The sequence below is a fragment of the Petaurus breviceps genome, unplaced genomic scaffold (assembly GCF_028583685.1).
Source record: "Petaurus breviceps papuanus isolate PSGF00001 unplaced genomic scaffold, PetGlider_PUasm1.0 90638, whole genome shotgun sequence".
Lineage (NCBI taxonomy): Eukaryota > Metazoa > Chordata > Mammalia > Diprotodontia > Petauridae > Petaurus > Petaurus breviceps.
Genome location: NW_027187295.1, coordinates 8288138 through 8309836, shown reverse-complemented (window position 1 = coordinate 8309836; position 21699 = coordinate 8288138). Strand labels below are relative to the sequence as shown.

The following is a 21699-nucleotide window of genomic DNA, read 5'->3' as shown; positions in this document are numbered from 1 at the left end:
TTGGAGAAATTATCGCTCTGTGAGTAATGGTACTAAATATTATGCAACTTATAATTAGTTCAATATTAATAATTACTTTAATATAATTAGCCTAATAAAGAGTTTAATTAGGCTCCAAATGAGAGGTTCTTTACTTTGGGTATGTCATAGGCCCCTTTGGCAATCTGCTGAAACTTATTTACCCCTTCTCAGAATAATATGTTTAAATGGAAAAATAAAAAACAAAGGCTTATACAATTAGTCAATTATATTTAAATACAGTTATCAAAATATTTTAAAAATTCACAGAGCACCTGAAAACTATCCACAGGTCCCCAAGGAGTATATGGATTCTAGATTAAAAACTAAATACTTACGGCTAGTGGCCATTTTGTGAGGTTTTAATTCTAATTAACAAATTAGGTGTGAAAATTACAGGAGGATTTAGGGATATCAAAATTGAAATGTTAAATTAAAGATATTATTGCAGCAATTTTATCACTGTACTTAGCATCCAAATAGGTGGCAATGAAAGAATGTATGAATGAGGAAATTATCATAACTAGGAAAGGCCATGGTAAAGATAGACATTGGAAACCTCTCATCAAATTCATTTTCTTTTACTGAAGATCTTTTACTTACAGGATCTCCTTTTGGGCCTGAAGGTATATGACCATTAGGAGGACGGGGAGTCTAGGCAGAAAGAGAAAAACAAGATAAGAAATTCATAGAAGTCATTTTCTTGGGAAACATAGGAGCAATGTATAAGAAATGCACTAATAGAGCAAATACTTCTAGAAATTGGGCTTAATTCCTTTTGTTGGAAATGTTGCTCTGTTTCACAGTTTTTTAGAGATATCAATGAGATTTGATATTTCATCTTATCTTAATCTCTCTGAAAGAAAAGTGGTTGTATCTTATAGTTTATTGAAAACACAAAATTGCTTTCTTTTCTAAATATTATGGAACTCTAAAAAAATTGATGAGTGATTTTTATGACCAATGGGTTAAAATTATTTCATCTGAGTTAGCAGCTGTTACAAAAACCTTCCCTTCACTTAACTGAGGCTAACCTTTAAACTATTCAGAAGTAGAGCTTAGGTTACTCCAAACTCTAATGATTACCTTTTTAGAAAAAAAGTGCTCAGCAGAACTAATTTTGAAATGTATCCTAATATATATATATATATATCACACAGACACATATCTATATGTATCCTATATATCTATATAATGGATAGACTGCCCCTCCCCCCCAAATCATCTAGGTGATGAGAGGATATAGGTTCAAGTTCCACCACTGGAACAAACTAGCTCGTGCTACCATAGGCAAGTTTAAACTCTCAGTATTCTCATGAAATTCACTAAGAAAATTATTTACAAATGAATTGTCAATCTGAACTAGGTGAAGGGAATTTCCACTTGGGGAGGTGCCAATATGATCTGAGTTCAAAAGATCTGAGTTCAAAAACTTCCTACCTGTGAAATCCTGGGCAAATCACTGAATCTCTGTCACTGGAGAAGGAAATGGCAAACCATTCCAGTATTTTTGCCAAGAGAACCCCATGGGCAGAGATCCAGTGAGTCATGAAGCATTCAATATGACTGAAAAGTCTTAGAAAAAAGACATTGACTAAGTCCCACTTACATTTAATTTAATTATGAATAGGGGGTGGCCAGATGGTCCAGTGAATAGAGCACCAGCCCTGCAGTCAGGAGAACCTGAGTTCAAATCTGACCTCAGACACTTAACACTTATTAGCCATGTGACCTTGGGCAAGTCACTTAACCCCAATTGTCCTACCTTCCCTCCTCTAAAAAGAAAAAAAAATTAACTATGAAGAAAGATATAATTTGAAATTAAATTTCTATTTAAAAGGATAGCCTAGTGGTAGACTGCATGTTTGCTATCAATGGACCAGGTCTGAAGAGTGATCCATTTTCTTGGCCATAGCAACTCTTTAAGACCATGTACTAAATTATAGAAATGTCATGATCTTTGTTCTCATCTTCATTAATTAAAATACTTATAGGAATGAAATGATGGACCCGAAGTCTATTTCTAGTTACCTACTGGTGAATGACACAATAAAATAAAGGCACATAAAAAAAGGATGATTCTGTGGCTAAGAAATATAATAATACCTATCACCGACCCAAGAAAATATACAAAATGTATCCACTTCAACATGAATATTTCACTATTTAAGGTTTTCTTTAAACTCACAGATGATTATGACACAATAAAATAAAGGCATGTAAAAAAAGGATGATTCTGTGGCTAAGAAATATAATAATACCTATCACCGACCCAAGAAAATATACAAAATGTATCCACTTCAACATGAATATTGCACTATTTAAGGTTTTCTTTAAACTCACAGATGATGGAGGCTGTGGACAAACTGGACAGCATTCTCCAAATGGAATCTCTGGGCTAGGACAGTCCAACTCCTGTTCATCACATATTATGTCATCGCAGAGAACAGATCCTGAGTCACACACACATATTTGGCATGGTTCTGGTTTCCAAACATCTCTATCTGCATACGATTGGCCAAGATGGGTACATCCTTCAACACTAGCTGGAAAAGAAAGGAGATAGAACTTTTATAGATTTCTGCTTCATCCAAATCTGACATTTTCTGGGCTCCTATGAATGTATTTGATAGCTTACCAAGATACATTTATTTCTAATTGCCAAGTTGCCTAGAGGATAAGTTTGTTTATATTTATATATGTTTACAAATTGATACTGAGATAAAAAGTACCCAGAAATTGCATATGAAGAACAAATAACTGTGGGTGGTCTTCTTAATACATGTTTCACTGTATTACATTTGAACTGCTTATTTTTTTTTAAGGAGGAAACTAATTTTTTTCATTCAGCCCAAGGCCATTCAAATACATTTTCCATAAGTAGCAGAAATTCTAAAGTGCCCCCCTCTGCTTCCTACATACACCTTCAACAAACATAGAGAATATAACTTTGAATAAATGCAACATTTTGAATGTAGTGCCACCTCATGGAAAACATTACTATAATAAAAAATAAAGAAGTGATTTTAATACAAAAACTTCCATAGTTAAAGGATGTTTATATGATGCCATTGGGGATAGAGGAAACTAAATTAGTTAAATTATGATTCAGACTTTGAAAATTATCAGTTTTTGCCCTTAATCCTTATAATACAAATAGAATTGTTAAGAAAACTGTCATTCTAGATGTCTAATGCTTATAAGAAATCAGCAAACTAATGAAATCATACTTTAATGGAAAGCTACACAATTTAAGTATTTTATAAATTTAGTAACTATTTTCCCCAACATTTCTTACTTCTTCCTCATGAAAACTTTATTCAAAACTTTGGAAATGCCCTCATTCTACCCTTTTTTTGCTTCTAATGTAAACACATATTAAAGTATTCCTTAACTTCTTGTTCTTCCTAAGAAATTCTAGAAAAGCAATGACATGCAATTTCAAAACTCTCTGCTGTTCCATGATATGAGTCAATGATGGTGAATCATTTGCTCTGCTCCATCTATCTTCTCTTTTGCAGGCCACTTGGCTAAGTCAGGACTAAGGGTTCATTACAACTCCTAAAGATTTTGGGACAAAGAAATCCTAAATGACATCACCTGAACTAACAAAGTTAATTGGTCACAGTCTACAATGTTCTCTGGAAAAAACAACTCTCTAAATATTGGTGGACTTTTCCAAGTATTTTTTCTTATCAAATTATTTCTATATCATATAATAGGGTTTTTGTTTTTATATTACCTTTATTTCCAAATGTATAGCTCCCCTCTCCATTAAACAGAAGGCAGCCCTTATAATTAAGAATACAAGGAAAAAAAAGTCAAGCTAACCCAAAGATCAATGGAGCCTGATGCATATGCAGTTATACAGCTGTAGTATTTCCCTAATGAAAAAAAGAGGAAATGTATTTTCTCATTCTCTAGGATGAAAAATGTTTCATTAAAATCATATAGCATCTAAGAACTTTTTTCTCATTTCCAATTACATTGTTTAATTATTAGTTATATTGTTTGCTGGTTCTCTTCATTCTGCATCATGTCATGGTCCTCTTCAAGAATGAAGGACAAACCACACACACCATCCCAACAATCATTCTGCATCAATTCATATAAATCTTCCTCTGATTTCAATTCTTTATATTCTCATTTCTCACACAGGAGTACTATTTCATTACACTCATGTATCACATTTTCTTCAGCCATTGCTCAATTGTTGGGTTTCTATATAGCAGGCTTTAAAAATATTTAAAATGCAATGTAATCTCTTTACAAAATTGAAATTAAAAGGCAGTTTGAACCAAGTTAAAAAAACACAAACAGGCAAATACCAGGTGTCAATACTTTTTGTCAAGAACTTATTGCTCAACTTTAATTTCAAATATTAAACATGTGCTCTATAATGTTTTAAAAGCTCACTGTAAGTTCTTTGAGAAATATAACTTTAAATATGTATACAATACAACTTTACACATAAACACATATGTAATATATGTATATAAATATATGCGCTTACATATAAAGTATATATATATATATATATATATATATATATATGTTTATGAGTTCATCTATTTTGCCCACAATTTGTCCTATGCTTTGAAATTTGCTTTGGGCATAGTCAAGCTGGTATTGTCAGTTATATGTGTAGTTGCTTTTTGAAGAGTCCTATACCTTCAAAGAATATCAAAAATGTTTGACCTTGCATTAACTTCCTATAAAAACTGTCTCCAATGTGCTCTATCATTACCCTTGACAACAGGGACTAATTTTTACCTTTCTTAGTATTCCCTTTGCTTAGTATAGTATCTAGCACATAGTAAGTATTTAATAAATACTTGTTGACTGACTGACCATCCCCCAAACCCAAATGTAACCCCACCTCCCAACACTGTAGACCAACTTCATTTTGAAGTTAACTGCAAATATAATCAAGTCTTACCACAATGCCCAGAAGCCCTGCAATACTGTCACTTGACTATCTGCATATAGCATTGTTACTCTGGAAATAATAATCTCTGTTGCCTTTTTTTCATCTAATGATATGCTTTTAGAGTAATCAGTTAATTAAACTAAATGAAGTAAGCAGTAAAAATAAAAGAACTATTGTTTTACCTAGTATGTTAGTCTAGGGTAAAGCACACTGGATGTAAATTCAGGTACCTATATTCTCATTCTATTTGTTCACTTGGTTAAATGACTTAATCTCTTGGGCCTTAATTTCCTCTTGTAAAATGAGAACTAGTTTAAACAATCTGGGAGCTTCCTTCCAGTAATGGTGTTCTATTATTCTATTCTGCCTCTCCACTAAAACAAAACAAAACAACAGATCCCATTCTTGGGACCCATAATTGTTCCATTAGAAATATGCAAACATGGGGGCACAGCTAGGTGGCACAGTGATTAGAGCACCAGCCCTGGAGTCAGGAAGATCTGAGTTCAAATCCTGCCTCAGACACTTAACACTTACTAGATTTGTGACCTTGGCCAAGTCACTTAACCCCAATTGCCCTGCCTTCCCCCCCTCCTAAAAAAAAGAGAAAAAGAACACTTACTAGCTGTGTGACTTTGGGCAGCTCACTTAACCCCAGTTGCCCTGCCTTCCCCCCTCCAAAAAAGAAAAAAAAATGCAAACATGAAGCCCTCTTTTTTGAGTTCTGATCCTCTTTCCCAATTTTCTTCCATGTCTGAACCCAATTAACCATACCCAGTCCATTGTCTTTCACTGGTCTCATCTTGAACATTAAAGCTAACTCAGGGCTTTCTATGGTCTCAACAGGGGCACAGACAACACAAACTTCAGCAAAAGTTGAATCCTTCAAAAGAGAATTTTCAGATTATCAGTAACAAGAGTCCTATGTGAAATGATGATGAGAGTCCAGTATTTCCTTTGATTTCCCAAGCACTATCTGTGCTTATCCTGACATGCACTTATAAAAAGCACTCATAAGGAAAGATTCTCAGTGCAGAAATCCAATTGACAATTTGATATGCATCAGAAATGCATTTCCTCTGCCAACTAAATATCAAGTTTTCTAATGCTTTTAGCATTTCTGGGTTCAAAATGGAAATGTGAAAAAAGAGCTAAAATTAATTTAAAGAGGCAGAAAGAAAAAAACAGCTGTGAGATATTAACAAGAATGTACACACAAACACATTTGTTGGGCGTGTTATATCCTTTTTGTAACTTTAGCTAAACAAAGGAATGAATATTCCTTTCTCTTTTTGACAACATTGAATTTTTTTTAGGTATCAAGATATAAAAATCAAGATGAAAGTATGCTAAATCTGGGAATGGCCTTAGAAATTATCTAGTCTAAATCCCTCATTTATGAAGAAACTAGGACAATTATGTGACTTCTCTCTACAGTCATAAAAGTAATAAGTAGCAGAGTTGGAGTTTGAATCCAGGATCTTTGATTTCAATATCTTGCTTTTTCCACACTGTGGAAATGAGAAATTATTTTTTCATGACTGTATCCATTTTATATGTTGTAGAAAAATTTACATTTATATTACATCAAAGTATAAACAGGAAGGAAGTTAGTATTTGGAGAAAAAAGTTGTCACTAACAGTTTTTTTGAATACTGTGTTATTAATGAAAAATATATTGTATTTGGAAATAGGGAACCTGAATACTGGTTCTGATTAGAATTGTCTTTGTAACCTTAGATCCTCATGTCCCCTCTGTGGTTCTCAGTTTCCTCATCTGGAAAATGATGGGGCCAGATCAGATTGTCTCTAAAGCATCTTCTATCTCCAGCTAACGTCATGTCTCTATGACATAACTTCCTTGTCTTCTAAGCCAATGGTCATGTTACAATGCGATTCTGGCCTCAAGCACTTTGTTTTACACATATATGTCATAAGTGGAGGCTAACTTGACTATTTATCTTGGCTCGGGATTTGCATAAGGTTTCTTCTTCTTTAGCCAGAAGACTTGTCTTGGCCTTCCCACTGAATTTTCCTTTTCCCTTTCCCAAGTCCTTATATAACCATTTCTTGCTGTCCAAACTGACCCATTTACTTTGCTCTCTTGCTTAAGTAATCTAAGCCATCTATGTTTTCTAGTATTGGATCCCAGTGATTTTCCCCCCTTTTTATTTATAATTTTCTAAGTCTACATATAATCAAATTCTGAGCTGAATGTCAGTGATTCTAATAGTGAATAATGTTTCTTAACCTGATTTGTCAGCACTTCTCCTACATTTTATCTAATGATTTTATCATTATGTTACATCTGAATTTTAAAATTTTCAAATAGATATTTATCTAAATAAGAGAATCACATGTGCTTGGAATGTAAATTTTCCCAGAGATTAAAATCATCCTAAACTATTTTAAAGTTTCTGAACATGTGCAGCACTGTACTAACCACTGTATAAAACAGACATGTGCCTTGCCTTCAGGATGTTTATAATCTAAGACAAAAGACATTGATGATAATATAAAATGAAAACATGCACATATTTATAAGTATTAAAAAATGAATGCATTAATAATATATATCCTATGTTATAATTTATAGGCAATGAAGTATATGTATTGGTATCCAAAGAAACAACTCTTTTTCATCCAGGTAGGCTGAGATAAGTTTCAAGGAATGGGGGGAATTTCAGGATCTATTCAAATGATGCAAAAAAAAGTTTCAAAAATTGGAAGAAGAAAGACATAACATATATAGAGTATAGCCTGTATAACTTGGGCAGTATAAACTTGGGAATGGCTGCATGGACAAAAGAGACTGAGTAAACTCAAGTAGATTATAAGGTTCTGGAGATTAGAATCTTTACCTTGAATTAATTAATTAATTGACTGAGTAATTAATTGATTGATTAATGAAGGTGCCTAACTGATAAGAAGTAAACCAAAGAGGTGGGAAAACAAATCCACAAAAGCCACCAAAACAAATATAAGGAAGACAGTTTAGAAAGGTGAAAAGCCCCAAAGTAAAGCATAAACATTTGTCCCCTATCAGATGATGCCAAAGCTATTATAAGTTCTTAAAGAATAGCATGATGATATGGTCCAAACAATGGGTGATAAGCCTATTTTAGGTAACAATGTTGATAGAGTTTTGATGAAGAGACATGTTAAGATGAAAGAATTCTAGTGTTATATAAATGCTCCTTGAAGGCAGGAACTATGTTATATATATATATATATATATATATATATATATATATCCAAACATATATATATACACACATATATATACTCACATGTACATATATATGCATACATACACATATATATGTATGTATGTGTTAGGTAACCCTACCTCCTAGCACAGTGCCTTGCAATAAGTGGACACTTGAGAATATTGATTTGAGAACACAGACCCATATAGTTAGTAGAAGGATAACAGATTTTTGGTCCCATAGTTATCAGAACAAAAATATTTTATGCAATTGTTCTTGCCATGTCTCCTAAGAGTGTAGCGTTTCATTTTTCTTCCCAATTTTATAACCAATTCCCCATGATTGTAGGTAGCACAAGTGTCTGCTCCTCACTAAATATTATGTACCAAGGCATTTCTTGACTATAAAGGCTTTCATATGCAGTCATTAGCCATGTCTAGATATTTCCTCCTGTATTCCAAAGATGGAATCTATTGCTATTTCTCTCTTATCTCTACTGCCATGTGGAATCTTAGTCTTGGTCTATGATACCTTTTCCTTTTTAATTGTTGGTCTTGTTGGGAAAAAAAATTTCCATTGTTTACTATCCCAAATAACTCAATATACTATTGATAGACCATTTTCCCTACTTACAACTTCAAATATTTTACTCTACCTCCCATAGTCTCTTGGTTGTATCTTGCTCACCTCTGGACCAAATACTATTTTGTGAGAGTGACACTCTTCAGTTTCATTAAAAATTTAATGAGGTGGAGTTTACTGAAAATGCTATAGCTAATCTAGAAGGTTAAAGCATTTCTTTGATGTGTTATTTAAAATGTCTTTGATTTTTTAGCTTCTCAAAGAAGCTTTCCCTCAAATTATAGTCTGTTGTAGGTCTAGATTATTTCTATAACCAGTAAATTCCTAAGATGCTTAAGGGTGTTTTCATACCTCTTCTCTCTCCCCTTCCCCTTTTTGGATTTAAATGTTAAACCTCAAAATCAGCTCCTGAGAAGTACCTGGTATATAGTAACAACTTAATAAATGATTGTTGATTGATTGGCCCTATTTCATTTTAGGACAAACTCAGGTCTTCTACGCCTTCATCTTCAGTGAAAGCTTTCCCCTCTCAGTTCTCATTATATGGACTCCAGCTTAGATTTAACACCTTATACTGAAGAAAAAAGGATAGTTTGGGCTATATTTTCACTTCAATACCTCTAAGGATGCCTGTCAGTCAGCCAGCCAACTGGCACAATCAGTTCATTTACCAACGAAAACACCAGGTTTGCAGAATCCTATGTTTATGGCACAAGTGAATATGCTTTCCACCAGCCTAGCCTGCTATCCTCTACTTGAACAGTAGGTGGGGGTATTAAACAAAAAGATGAGTTTGTCTCTAGCTCTGTTCTGGGCTTTATTATCTAGGTTTGAGAAATGAAAGGGAAAATTGTACTGTTCTTGGCAGCATAAGTATGCTCACTAGGTTTTCCTGGGAAAGCTTTAACTGAGCTAATTTAGTTTTGAATACCTATCCCTGCTCTGTGTTCATAAGTGTGCCAGTAGTTCAACATGCAATATAACTGATCATGTGCTACACATATGGCTTTAGAGAAAGCTCCACATTACTCCAGTAAGTTGATCTCTTTTCAACCATTGGCAAATTATAAGTAAAAATAACAAGATGGGGAAAAAAGCTGACTAGTTTTCATATACTTGTGGCTTGAAGTGATGGAATATTTTCTGCAACCAAGGTTTTGTTCTTGGTATCCTCATAATATATATTATTACTACCAAGATATCCTTAAATATCAAGAATGAATAGCCTTAGTATTTGCCAGGGTGAAAGCTGTACCCAATTCTTAAAGCACTAGCTGTGGACTGTAGTAATATACAATTTTAGTTCTTTCATGATTACTGAGATGGCTTGCCAGTAATTGTGAAAATACATAATAAATTTCTGAACATCTGCAAATGATTTTGTAAACTACAAGGGGTGTTCTGTTCAGTACTTTTGTATATTTTGTGAAACACTGAGATTCTTTCTGTTTTCTTCATGCTCAGAGCTTTGAGATGTTTGATGAAGGAAAATAACCTGAGAAGAGTATAGGACTTAACTAACTGCATAGCATACTGCCATATGGCAGATTTGAGATTGTTTTATGGGGTAACCCTTCTAGACTCTACCCCCATCAGTGGAGTTTCATATATCTCTTCAGATGCCCTCTCCTCTAATGGAATGACAGTGAAACTATGACCAAGTGTTCTCAGGATACAATGTGAAAATTCCACAATTTTCCTTTGCACTTACCAATTATGTAACCTTTACCTTAACATGAGATGTTTATAGTACATGGCCACTTGCTACTATCAAAAACAAGAAGCTGAGGAAGGGGGTCTAAAAACCAACTTTCGTATTTTCTAAGTACAATCATTAATAGACAAGATTATTTTTAACATAGGACATTTCAACACAGGTCACAGAATCACAGATGCTAAGAGCTGAAAGGAAGGTTAAGGAGTATGACCAAAGCTTTTCTGAAAAAATGACAATGATTTAAGGAAACTATAGGGAAGCTGAATTGAAATGAATAGTGTTAGTTATTTTTTGAAAAATATCTATACTCTTCTTACATGCCTCATTCACATCTATACTTCAAGGCCTTGCAGTATTGTGAAATTGTTCCTGACTTCTCAAAGGCAAAATGTAAATTCTGACTAGGGTCACCAGGTTGAAAAGGGTTGGAGTATGGTCAGCGTGAGAATATGTCTGCCGTCCAAGATTGCTATTAGGCTGTCTACTATGTAACAAATTTATTGAAATTATTTGTCCATAGTGACATGTGTATTATGTAAATATGTATATATTAAGATATACAAACATATATACATGTTATAAACACATAGAAATGCATATGTTATATACACATAGAGAAAAGAGTGATAGAATTTTAACTCTACATACAAAACAGAATGGATAATTTAGGTAGTTAATTCAAATGTTCAATGCCTTCATCATGAAAACTGAAAAAAATGAGAGAATCCATTTTCAAGTTGTGGTACTTCTGGTCCTTCACTGTGGCCATCTGCTCATGCATTGCTACAGATACCCATTTGCCCACCACTCTTTGTTGTAATTACATTGATGCCATGTGAAGGAAATGTAATGGCCTGGAGCAAGACAGGGAATCAGATGCTAAGCCCCTGGGAGTGGACAACACTCCCCAGTAGCAGAATAATCAGCAGTGAGGCTTTCAAGCTGGCCAATTTGACAGAGGTCAGGTTTTTAAGAGTGCCAAGAGGAGAGGAAATGCCTAATATGAGAGGGAGGAAGTATGGAAAAAGTCTTTGGAAGCATTTTATCTTGGGCCACACTGCTCAAAGCAAAACATTTTGGTCTCTATTTTATAGGACAGAGAGAAAAATGTGGGTTTTTGGAGTCCAGGAATGTTCTAGACAATGGCTTCAGTTCCCTTCTTTATATGGTGTGTATAGATAGTTTTAATGCATAGAAACACTCTCCATCAAATTTAAGAATTAAACAGTTCTTTCATTTTCCTTCTTAACATTTCTTAGATGCATCTATTATTAGTAAAATAAAACAGGATTGATTTATTAACATTTTAAACAGTCAAGAAAGAGTGTTTATTTTAGAGAAAAAACTATTCTAATTCCTTCTCTATGTTTTGAAACAGATATATGAGAACATTGGAAAGAAATACTGTCTCAGCTTTTAAAGGAGCATTCCTTTGAACTTAGTGAACGAGAAAGCAGAGGGCCAAATGGCCTACCTCAGAGCAAATGGTGACTGTTATAATGATGACTATGTTTATTAAAAAAAAAAAAGAAAAAGAAGAGAAAAAGAAACCTTTCCCCCCCTTGTTTAAAGTAGTAATGGAAACAAATTGGACCTTGCAATGAGCTCATTGTTTCTCTAAGCCAGGATCTCAAATGTTTTGAGCTTGGAGTAATTAGGTATTATCTGAAACCATGAACTATTAAAAGTATCATCCACTATATAACATGAGAAATAAGAATGATAGTATTCAAGTGTATCTTTGAAAATGGATTCATTAAGAAATATAGAGACAGATCTTCAATCTGAGCTTTCTTGTACGTAATTAAAAAAAAGGTGCTAGGGTCCAAATTAATGAATGCTCTGGTGGAATTCCCAAGAAATTTTACAATATGAAAGAGTAAGTCATTTGGAATGTAGAGTTCTATAGAGTTGTGTGGGGGTACAAATGTATTAAGTGACTTATTTGTTGCTTACATGGTCACATAGCTAATATGTGTCAGAGGTAGGATTTGAGTTCTGATCTTTCTGACTCCAAGACCAAACCTCCATCTGCTACTCCAGTTCCTTTTCACTATAAACAGTTTTACAATGTAAACAAAATATTCTTTATACCAGGGGTTCTTAACCTTTTGTGTGTATCATGAACCCTCTGGCAGTCTGGTGAAGCCTTTGGACCCATTCTAAGAAAAATATTTCTTAGATCCATGAAATAAATGCATAGGATCATCAAGGGAAATAGTTCTTTCAAATGAAAAAATGAGGAAGGAAGGAAGGAAAAAAGAGAGGGAGGAAAGAATGGGGAAAGATGGATGAGACAGAAAGGGTCTTTAGGGTCTTTCTCTTTAGGAGAAAGAAAAAATAGGCAAGAAGAGAAAAATGGAGGAAGGAATGAAAAGAAAATCGAGGAGAGAAAGGAAAGGATGAAAATCTTATTAAATACCCTTATATCATACATAATTAAATGAGAATGAGCCACTGTCATGGAATGGATTAGGTATAGAGTATTACATCATACTTGTAAATGGATTTTCAAACAATGAGCTCCTTGACTCTAAAAAAAATCTATTTGCTATAGAAAAATTAGAGTTGGCAATATTGCCTATTTCAAATAGGGATCTCTTTCCAGTGTTTAGAGCAATAGCTAAGGTGAGGTGGATGGTGTTTTGCTCTGGGGTATAGAATTATAGAGGCCACCAACTTAACTTCATCAGGTAGAAACAACTACTTTTAGTACACAGTTAACAAAAAACAAAAACAAAAACAAAAAAAACCAACCAACCAACCAAGGAAGCTGTATCACAAGAGTGCTCCTCTGCTTGGCCCTTCCTTGTTTTCTTCCCCAACAGAAATTCCTCTCCAGGAACTGGCTAGCAGGGTCCTGTGCTCTAGGGATCTCTGTTTTTCTTTCTCATATCTTGAAATCCATCTCTTACCCACCTCCACCCTCATGCCTATCCCACACCAATAAGAGCTTTATGTCTTGAGTCTGATTTTCCCTGGACTTCTCCCATCCACCTCAACTGAATTAATCTTTGCCCTAAAAATTTTCTCCCACCAAGAATCTCTGCTCAATGTCACATTCCCCACGGGACAAGTAAGATAACAAAGCGTGGCAATGAGTTTAATCAGACAATCTAGTTCCTGCTAGTGTTTAACTGCATAAATGTTATTCTTCTTAGGTAACCTATTATATTAGCCCACTTAAAATACAAAGGCCTGAAAAACAGTCTACAATAAAAGTTTTGTTGTTCTTAAGAGTCTGACTCTTTGTGACCCCATTTGAGATTTTCTTGGCAAAAATACTGGAGTTGGTTTGCCATTTCCTTCTCTAGCTCATTTTACAGATGATGAAACTGAGGTAAACAGGATTAAGTGACTTGCCCAGGGTCACACAACTAGTAAGTGTCTGAGGTCACATTTGAACTCAGGAAGATGAGTCTCCCTCGCTATAGGCCTAGCACTCTATCCACTTAGCTGCCCCATAACATAAGTAATATTGTTAATATGGAGACTTTAGTCTATGTGGCAGAACAGTGGGAGGAACAGCTTTGGTCAGGTCAGCTTTTAGACGCTCCTCAAATTAAGCCCAATAAATGGTTGCCTGCTCCCTTTCTGCACAGAACTAGCCCCTATTCCAAGAGAGAGTAAGAAGTGCTTGTTGTCAGAAGAGGATCAGTTAAGTACTGGAGTGTGGGAACCATGAAGCAATTGTCTTGGCTGTAGCAGAGAGGCAATGACAGGAGGTTGTGAGAGATGAAAGACAGCAAAGGTATTCTAATAGAATGTTGTCATGGACTCTACTGAAATGAAACATGGCATTCATTCACCTACAAGTGTAGGGGGGTTTCTTCAGGTGTGGCCGATGAGAAAACAGAGTAATGAAATGATAAGCACACTGAGTTGTTCATTTTTAATTTTGAGATTCCTAGAATTATACAAGCTTGAAGATTGGGGCTAAAGTAGCACATAGCATACCAAAATATAAATAAATTCTGGTTCTACCAGTTTGAAAAGGTGGCAGTGTGTTTTATTATTAACATTATTATTTTTTAACTAAGACTCATTCAATATGTTCCTATTTAAAATGACTTTCAAATTGCAATCTTTTGTGCCATTTGGTATTACTGTCTCTCAATAAAAAGAACAGGACTGAAATCAATTTATTTGTGGTCACACAAATGAGAAATTGGAATAAATTCTCTTATTTCTGGGGTCTGATTTTTTTTAATGAGTTCAGTTTGTTCCCTAATAGCCCGTTTTAGAACAATTTCAACATCTTTCTTCTCCTCCTCCTTCTCTTCCTCCTTTCTTCCCCCTTTCTCTCCTTCTTTCCATATAATCTGGTTTTATTTTTTTCAGATTTTCAAAATATTTTCTTAAAATAAATTATTCCTGTTTTAAAGAGCCCATACTATGCCTAAGTCTAACAGTATGCATAATGTAAGTTTCTCTTGTTACTTTTTCAAGTAAAAGTCATCAATGGATTCTTGTTTGCAAGGTTGGCTTAAGGGTTAGCACATAATGACATTATGTGGAAAAAAATAATCATCACTTTTGTCCTTAGTTTCTCATGAACTTCATTTTTCATTTTTATACTACTAAATTATTTTGTCCTACAGGATAAATTACATTGTAATTTTACTTTCATAGAACTCTTTCATCTTGAATAAATATATGCCTGGCAGGGAGGAAAATAAGAAGCACTAACACTCTAATTTGAATATAAATGCCCAAAGGCACCAGATAATACATGAAATGTGTGTGTTAAACTTATTTTTTTCTCTTTTCATTAATTAATTAGCCCACTGCTCATCTTATAGAATTCATGTTTAAAGCAATTATCTTAATTGATATAAAACAGAAAATGTGTATCTTTTAGTGCTATATTATTACTCTGAAGCCCTAAAATTGTCAGAGGAAATATTTTATGGCAGTAAAATCCAGCTTTGGATTTCAAATTCAGTAAAATTCAATTCAACAACAGTTATTAAGTGCTTACTATGGGCACTGTACTAGGTGCTGGGGATAAAAAAGACAGTTTGTGCCCTTGAGGCACATCTGTTCTACTAAACAGAGAATGTGTCATGTCACACACAACAAATGTTTATTGAATGGATGAATGTTGTCATTTAGATTTTTTAAAAGGAATCCTTTTAATTTTAATATTTGTGATGCACACATATACATAGTGCTTTGAACAAAGTAAGCATTTAACAAATTATCATTGTATTTAATTGAATTTTCCCATATAGCTTTCCAAAAATGGTGATAGATAACTACAGCACAGTGGATAAAATGACTTAAAATTATTTATAAAATTTCATTAACTGAACATTTCAATTTAAAATACAATTACCTGAATAAAGTGGTATTCAGTGGACCTTTATTCCTTTTTCTCCTTCTTTCTTCCTTTCACATCTGTGATCTATGTGCCTGTATTTTAGGGATTTCCATGAGGTTAACTGATATTTTAACTAAGAAAAGTATCTAGAGAACTTTGAATAGGCCTTTACCATGATTAACAATCATAAATAACACCTATTTTTGTCATGTCATTATTAATCCCAAAGTGATGGAGATGATAAAAAATAAGTATTTTAAAAGTCTTACCACAGTTGGCAAACACATCCTTCAAACTTACCTACATCTGTTATCCATAACCTCACATTTCTCTACTACAGTTTCTAAGAATCTCAATTCCCCTTTTCAGTGATTTCTTCTAGTAAGTTTGCCAGGAAGAGAACTGGAGAGTTCTAATAAGCTTCAAATCCAAAGCTACAGATGCCTCTATTAAGGCTGCTAGGCAGAAAAGGTAGAATCAGTAAGATTCTGCAGAGGCAGATTTGAAAGAGATAATAGTGTAAAACAACATATCTTCCCTTTCAAGCCTCAACATGAAAACCCACAGCTGGAGTTGAATTCCACTGTTTATTTTTTTCTGACCTTATGAAAGAGAGTAATGTTATCTAGATGGCCACCCTGATGACATCCAGACCACCAGCAGGATTATAATAGTGTCAGAGCTCCAGCATATACCATGTCATACTCTAAGATGAGGAATTAAAATTCAAACAGTGAAGTCTTTTGTTTCTAGTTAAACATTGTCTCAAAAGAATTGTCTGTAGGATAAATGCTAAACAATGTTAAATAGTGTCCCTTTCTAAAACATACTTATTTCCCTTAATTACTGAGTGATGGATTTAAAGGGTTTGATTTTCCTGCATGGGTATTTAACCCAAAATGACTGCTTCTCATAGCTATGCCTGCCTTGAGAAGTCTGCCTATTTCCCCCCAAAACAAAACTAAAGAAAATAAACAAAAGGACTAAAAAGTTGTGGATTATTTAGAATAAAATAGTTATGAGTCAGAACTGGGGCTCATAGTGAAAATCTCCTTTCAAAAGTTTCCACCTTGGTATACCTAGCAGCAAACATGATACCTGGCACATGGTAGATTCTTAATAAATCCTTGTTCATTTATTAATGATGTTGATTATGTTGCTGCTACCTCTTTTGACTTTTTGTATCTTGTCCCTCCCCTTCATACACACAACTGTTTGCTTTTTAAATAAAAGTTTAGCATAAAGAACACATGTGTGGATACAGATCTCTCCAGCAATCCTAGAAAATGGAAGGGGATTATTAGGTAATCTAAAAGGAATTCATTTCTGCTGTGCTTTCACTAAGTAAAGACAGAAATCCCAAAGGTTAATGCAACTCCCGAAACTATAGTTAACAAATGACTTGTGCATGAATGGTTGTCTCTTGTTTTCCATTGTCACCTTGACATGAAACATGCTAACTTTCTGACTTTGAAAACTCCAGATTTTTTCCCTACAGTCAAACCTTTTTATAAGCATGAAAAACAATAAAAAGAAACCATTCTTCTCCCAAGGAACATTGTTTAACAAGAAACATTGCACTACAGAGTATTCAGTCATTGTATGAATGGAAACTTGAGAAACCTTAGTTAAATCTAGGGCATTCAAGGGTATTTTCCTTTCTGTTTTTTTTTTTTTTACTTAAATCTTAAGCAAAAAAATTTGTACTTTAATCACTTCGGGGTTGCAATGTCATTAGGTAGTATCAACTGAGAGAGACGAACTAGACAAAGCTTACAACACAGCCCAGTCCCAGATTAGGAATCTGCTACAGTTAAGGCTTATATCCTATTGTCTTTCTCTGGTCCACTAAATCTTCACCTGGAATATGCAATGTATAGACTGTATAGAGCACATTTGGGGTAGGTAATAGACTCACTTGTTTAAAGAAAGACAAATTCTCTATCTTTGTAAATTGGAATCTTTTGGAAGTATATAAATGCTTCCTGGTTACCTGGATAATGGTAATTGACAAGGGGCTACAAAGGGGAAATCCTAGTGGCTTGAAGAAGTCATTGCACCAATTTACATTTCCCAATTTGCTGTGAGGCCCCATGTTACAGGAATAAAAACTTTTTAAATGGGAGCTAACAAAAAACTGGAATTTAGACAGTTTTGATATTTAAGCTTATCAGCCCAAAGAGATGTGGAATAATACTAAGCAGTGTTTGAAAAAAATGTAATGAAAAAATGATATTAGCTTGATCCCAGAAGGATATATGATGCTTCATGATCAAAGAGTAAGTCACAATAAGGAAAAGACAGGTAGCATGAAAAATCTCACTTGGCCTGATCAGGGAAAAGACTGACAGCCCTGCTAATTCTCAATGTGTGAGCTGTAGCATTTGCCTGTTCAGTCTGATTTAGTGGAATGATTTGCTGACCAATAACAACGAATGAGATTCTGGGTTGTATTATAGTTTGTCCCATGTCTCTCTCCTAGACTATAAACTTCAAGAGGTCAGAGCTATTATCCTTTCTAAACTTTGTGTCTGGCTTAGAGTCTAGGGTAGTCTTATACTTTTAATATTTTTTGATTATTAAATTGGGTTGAATTTAGTCAATGATTATGGATTTTCCTATAGACAAAAACAAACATTTGGTCTCTACATTTCTCTCTCTCTAGCCAAGTACAGTATTGATGGTGGAAATCATTATAAAAGCCAAGAATAAAATGGTCCTTTATTACAAAAATTAATTTGAACTATTTTTATGTTGATGAAACAAAAAAAGTGAGTAATTTCCAGGATTCTGATTTCCATGCCTGATAAATGTTTTTGTCATGGAAAGAACACTGGATTAGGATTCAGGACATGAGCTCTAGTCCTGATTCTAGTACAAATGGCCAAAGTAGCCTTGGACAAGTCATTTAATCCCTCTAACTCCTAATTTCTTTATTCATCAAATGAATGTGTTGAAATAAACAGTTTCTAAGAGACCCTTAGCTTAACCTAACATAAATACACATGTAACTAACATCATAGTCACAAAATTCAAGGAAACATCACTATATTAGATATGATTTTTGCCTCATTATTCATTTGCTGTAGTTAAATTCTTTAAGATTACCATCTTGAATAGCAATTCTGACCCAAATCTATATAATTCCCGTTCTTAGCTATGCAATAATTTTCCAATTTTCTTAAAAATCAAAACAAGCTACATCTACCCAACCAAAACTAAAGGAAAGGTTAAACAATTATTCAGCAAATCTGAAGCCATTTACAGAGTACTCAGGAGATATGACATGAACTTTGCCTGAATCATCTGGATTGGCTCTGGAGACTGTCTCAAATTGATGGGTCAGTCATTCAGACTTCTTCATTTCTTTCAGCCCTGTATTGGCATACATAATTTAAGGCATGACATGTACAAAGAGTATATGTGGGTCAGTATTCCATTTTTTTTTAATCTTAAAGTATTTTCTATGCTACTGAATAAGTGATTCAAAATATGACCATAATTATTATAAATAGAGCAATGAATATTGAATTGTGCTCATATAATTTTACCACCCAACTCAATTCTTTTCTTAAAAAATCCAGAGGTTGGGGCAGCTAGGTGGCGCAGTGAATATAACACTGGCTCTGGAGTCAGGAGGACCTGAGTTCAAATGCGGTTTCAGACACTTGACACTTACTAGCTGTGTGACCTTGGGCAAGTCACTTAACCCCAATTGCCTTGTGGATCAAATCCTTATGCAATGAAGGATTCAATTTTCCCCTTCCAAAGCCACTATCCCTCTAGCTGCTAGTACCTCATTGAACTCCCAAATTACTACATATTTATTGTGTGGTGTGTGTGAATAATTCATATGTATATGTATTGTTCGCTTTGATAAAATGTAAATTACTTTAGGGCATGGACTATTTTCTTTTTGTCTTTATATTCTCATTACCTAACAGAGTGACTGTTGTGAAGCTTAACAAATGGTTGTCAATGCATTAATTCTCAGTGGTACTAACAGCCCACCATTCCAAACTAAACAAGAGGACTAGAAATATGGTAATCACAATTTAGCTCATTGGATTGCTGATGGTATAATGGATAGAGTAGGGGATTAGGGACCAGAAGACCTGAGTTTGAATCCTACCTCAGACACTTATAGATGTGTCACCATAAGCAAATAACTGAAACTTTTTCAGCCTCACTTATCTGTAAAATGGGGACAATAATAACACTTACCTCAGAAGGCTGTTGGGAGGGGCAAATGAAATAATATATATATATATATATATATATATATATATATATATATATATAAGTGCTTTGGAAACTTTAATGCACTAGATAAGTGCTAGCTATTGTTATTATTTTCATGGGGAAGAACTGAAAATCTGTGCAGTGATCAAGTAGATATCGCTAAGCTTATACCTACCATATTTATAGATGTTATTTTTTATTCTTATCAAGTTTAAACTTTTTTAGTCAAGCAAGGTGATGAAAACCTTTTCCTTAATGGTGAAGTCAAATTGAAAAGTTGTTAGGACTGGACAAGCCTTTTATGTGTATGTGTATGAATTGAGGAAGGTGAGAATGAGTGGGCATGGGGAGATTTCCTCTGAAGACCTCTCTTCCACCAAAAGAACAAAGAAAAGAATGTATAAGATCCGGTATCATTCAATTAATTCTCATTAGCAAAAATTTATTAAGCACTTTTGATATATAATATGCTATGCTAGATACAAAGACAAAAAGGCTCCTGACCTTAAGGAGTATACATTTTACTGGAAACCATAAAAGTGAGATGCTACCAAGGTAGATATATATATATATATATATATATATATATATATATATATATATACATATATATATATAACTTTTGGAGCTACATTTCCCTTATTGCTATAATTATTTCAAAAGTTTTGGCATATTAAATAAATTTAAAATTGATCCAGATTAGTTGATTCTGAACTAATTATTTATAATTACTATCCATGTTATATTAAACAACTGAGTTATTTAATGAGAATAGCTAGAGAAACAGAAAATGGACATTAGTATCTTGAACATTTGTATACATTACATACACACACAAATTTAAATGGTGGAATTAGGCATGTTTGGTTTAATACTAATATCAAGTAAGAATAATATTAGAATTTTTTGGGAAAAGTAGTCATAAAACCAGCTATTATTTTGAATGAGTACAATTATCCAGTTAAATTTCAAATTAAAGTTGGACTACTACTGTCATGTCACTGAAAGGTGGCAAAACATTTTAAGTTTATACGTTTTCATTAGGAACATAATGCATAATATTTCCTATTCAGATCTTTATGTTTTCCCAAACCATCCTGAAATATTCATCACAGTCATGTCACTTTCAAATTGGCAAAGACAATATTAATTCACTGGATTTTGTCCTCCCTGAAGGAAACCCTCTGTCAACCACTAGATGGCACCTCTTTCTATTAGAAACAGTGAGAGTTGAACCACAGGAAATTTAACAGACTTCATTACTCCGTTGTGGAAAAAAACAGTTCATAAGTTAAACATTGCTTTTGCAACATTTGAAGAATATGAAGTTTGTGAGGACGAGGAGCATATTTTTGTTCTCTAGAAAGCTCTTCTTAACGGAGCAGAAAGAGTAAGCGTTAACCTGTACTCTGGTTATGACAGTCAACCTAAGAAACACATCACCCAAGGCTGCATCTGCCTATTCTCAATGGGTTATATATTCATTCCCCAGCTTCCTGTCAACCTTGCCAAAGTTTGACTGCTGGCAAAAAAAAAAATGGGGGGGGGGGAACCATTTGAAACTCTTCAGAAAGTAAGGTATAGTCATTTAAATCACATTGTTCGTTATTCTTTTGCCTTTTGTGGAGTTGGTGTGTGTGTGTGTGTGTGTGTGTGTGTGTGTGTGTGTGTGTGTGTG

At 34.1% G+C, this 21699-nt stretch overlaps 1 protein-coding gene across 1 annotated transcript in view; it reads right to left on the bottom strand.

Moving 5' to 3' along the window:
* The window catches only part of COL3A1 (collagen type III alpha 1 chain), a 65689-nt gene that overhangs the window by 41904 nt on the left and 2086 nt on the right, over positions 1-21699 (bottom strand). The window contains exons 2-3 of the mRNA XM_069064535.1: positions 2362-2564; positions 622-672 (exon numbers count right to left, since the gene is read on the bottom strand). Coding sequence (XP_068920636.1) covers positions 622-672; positions 2362-2564 — 254 coding nt within the window. The remainder of the gene's footprint in view (positions 1-621; positions 673-2361; positions 2565-21699) is intronic.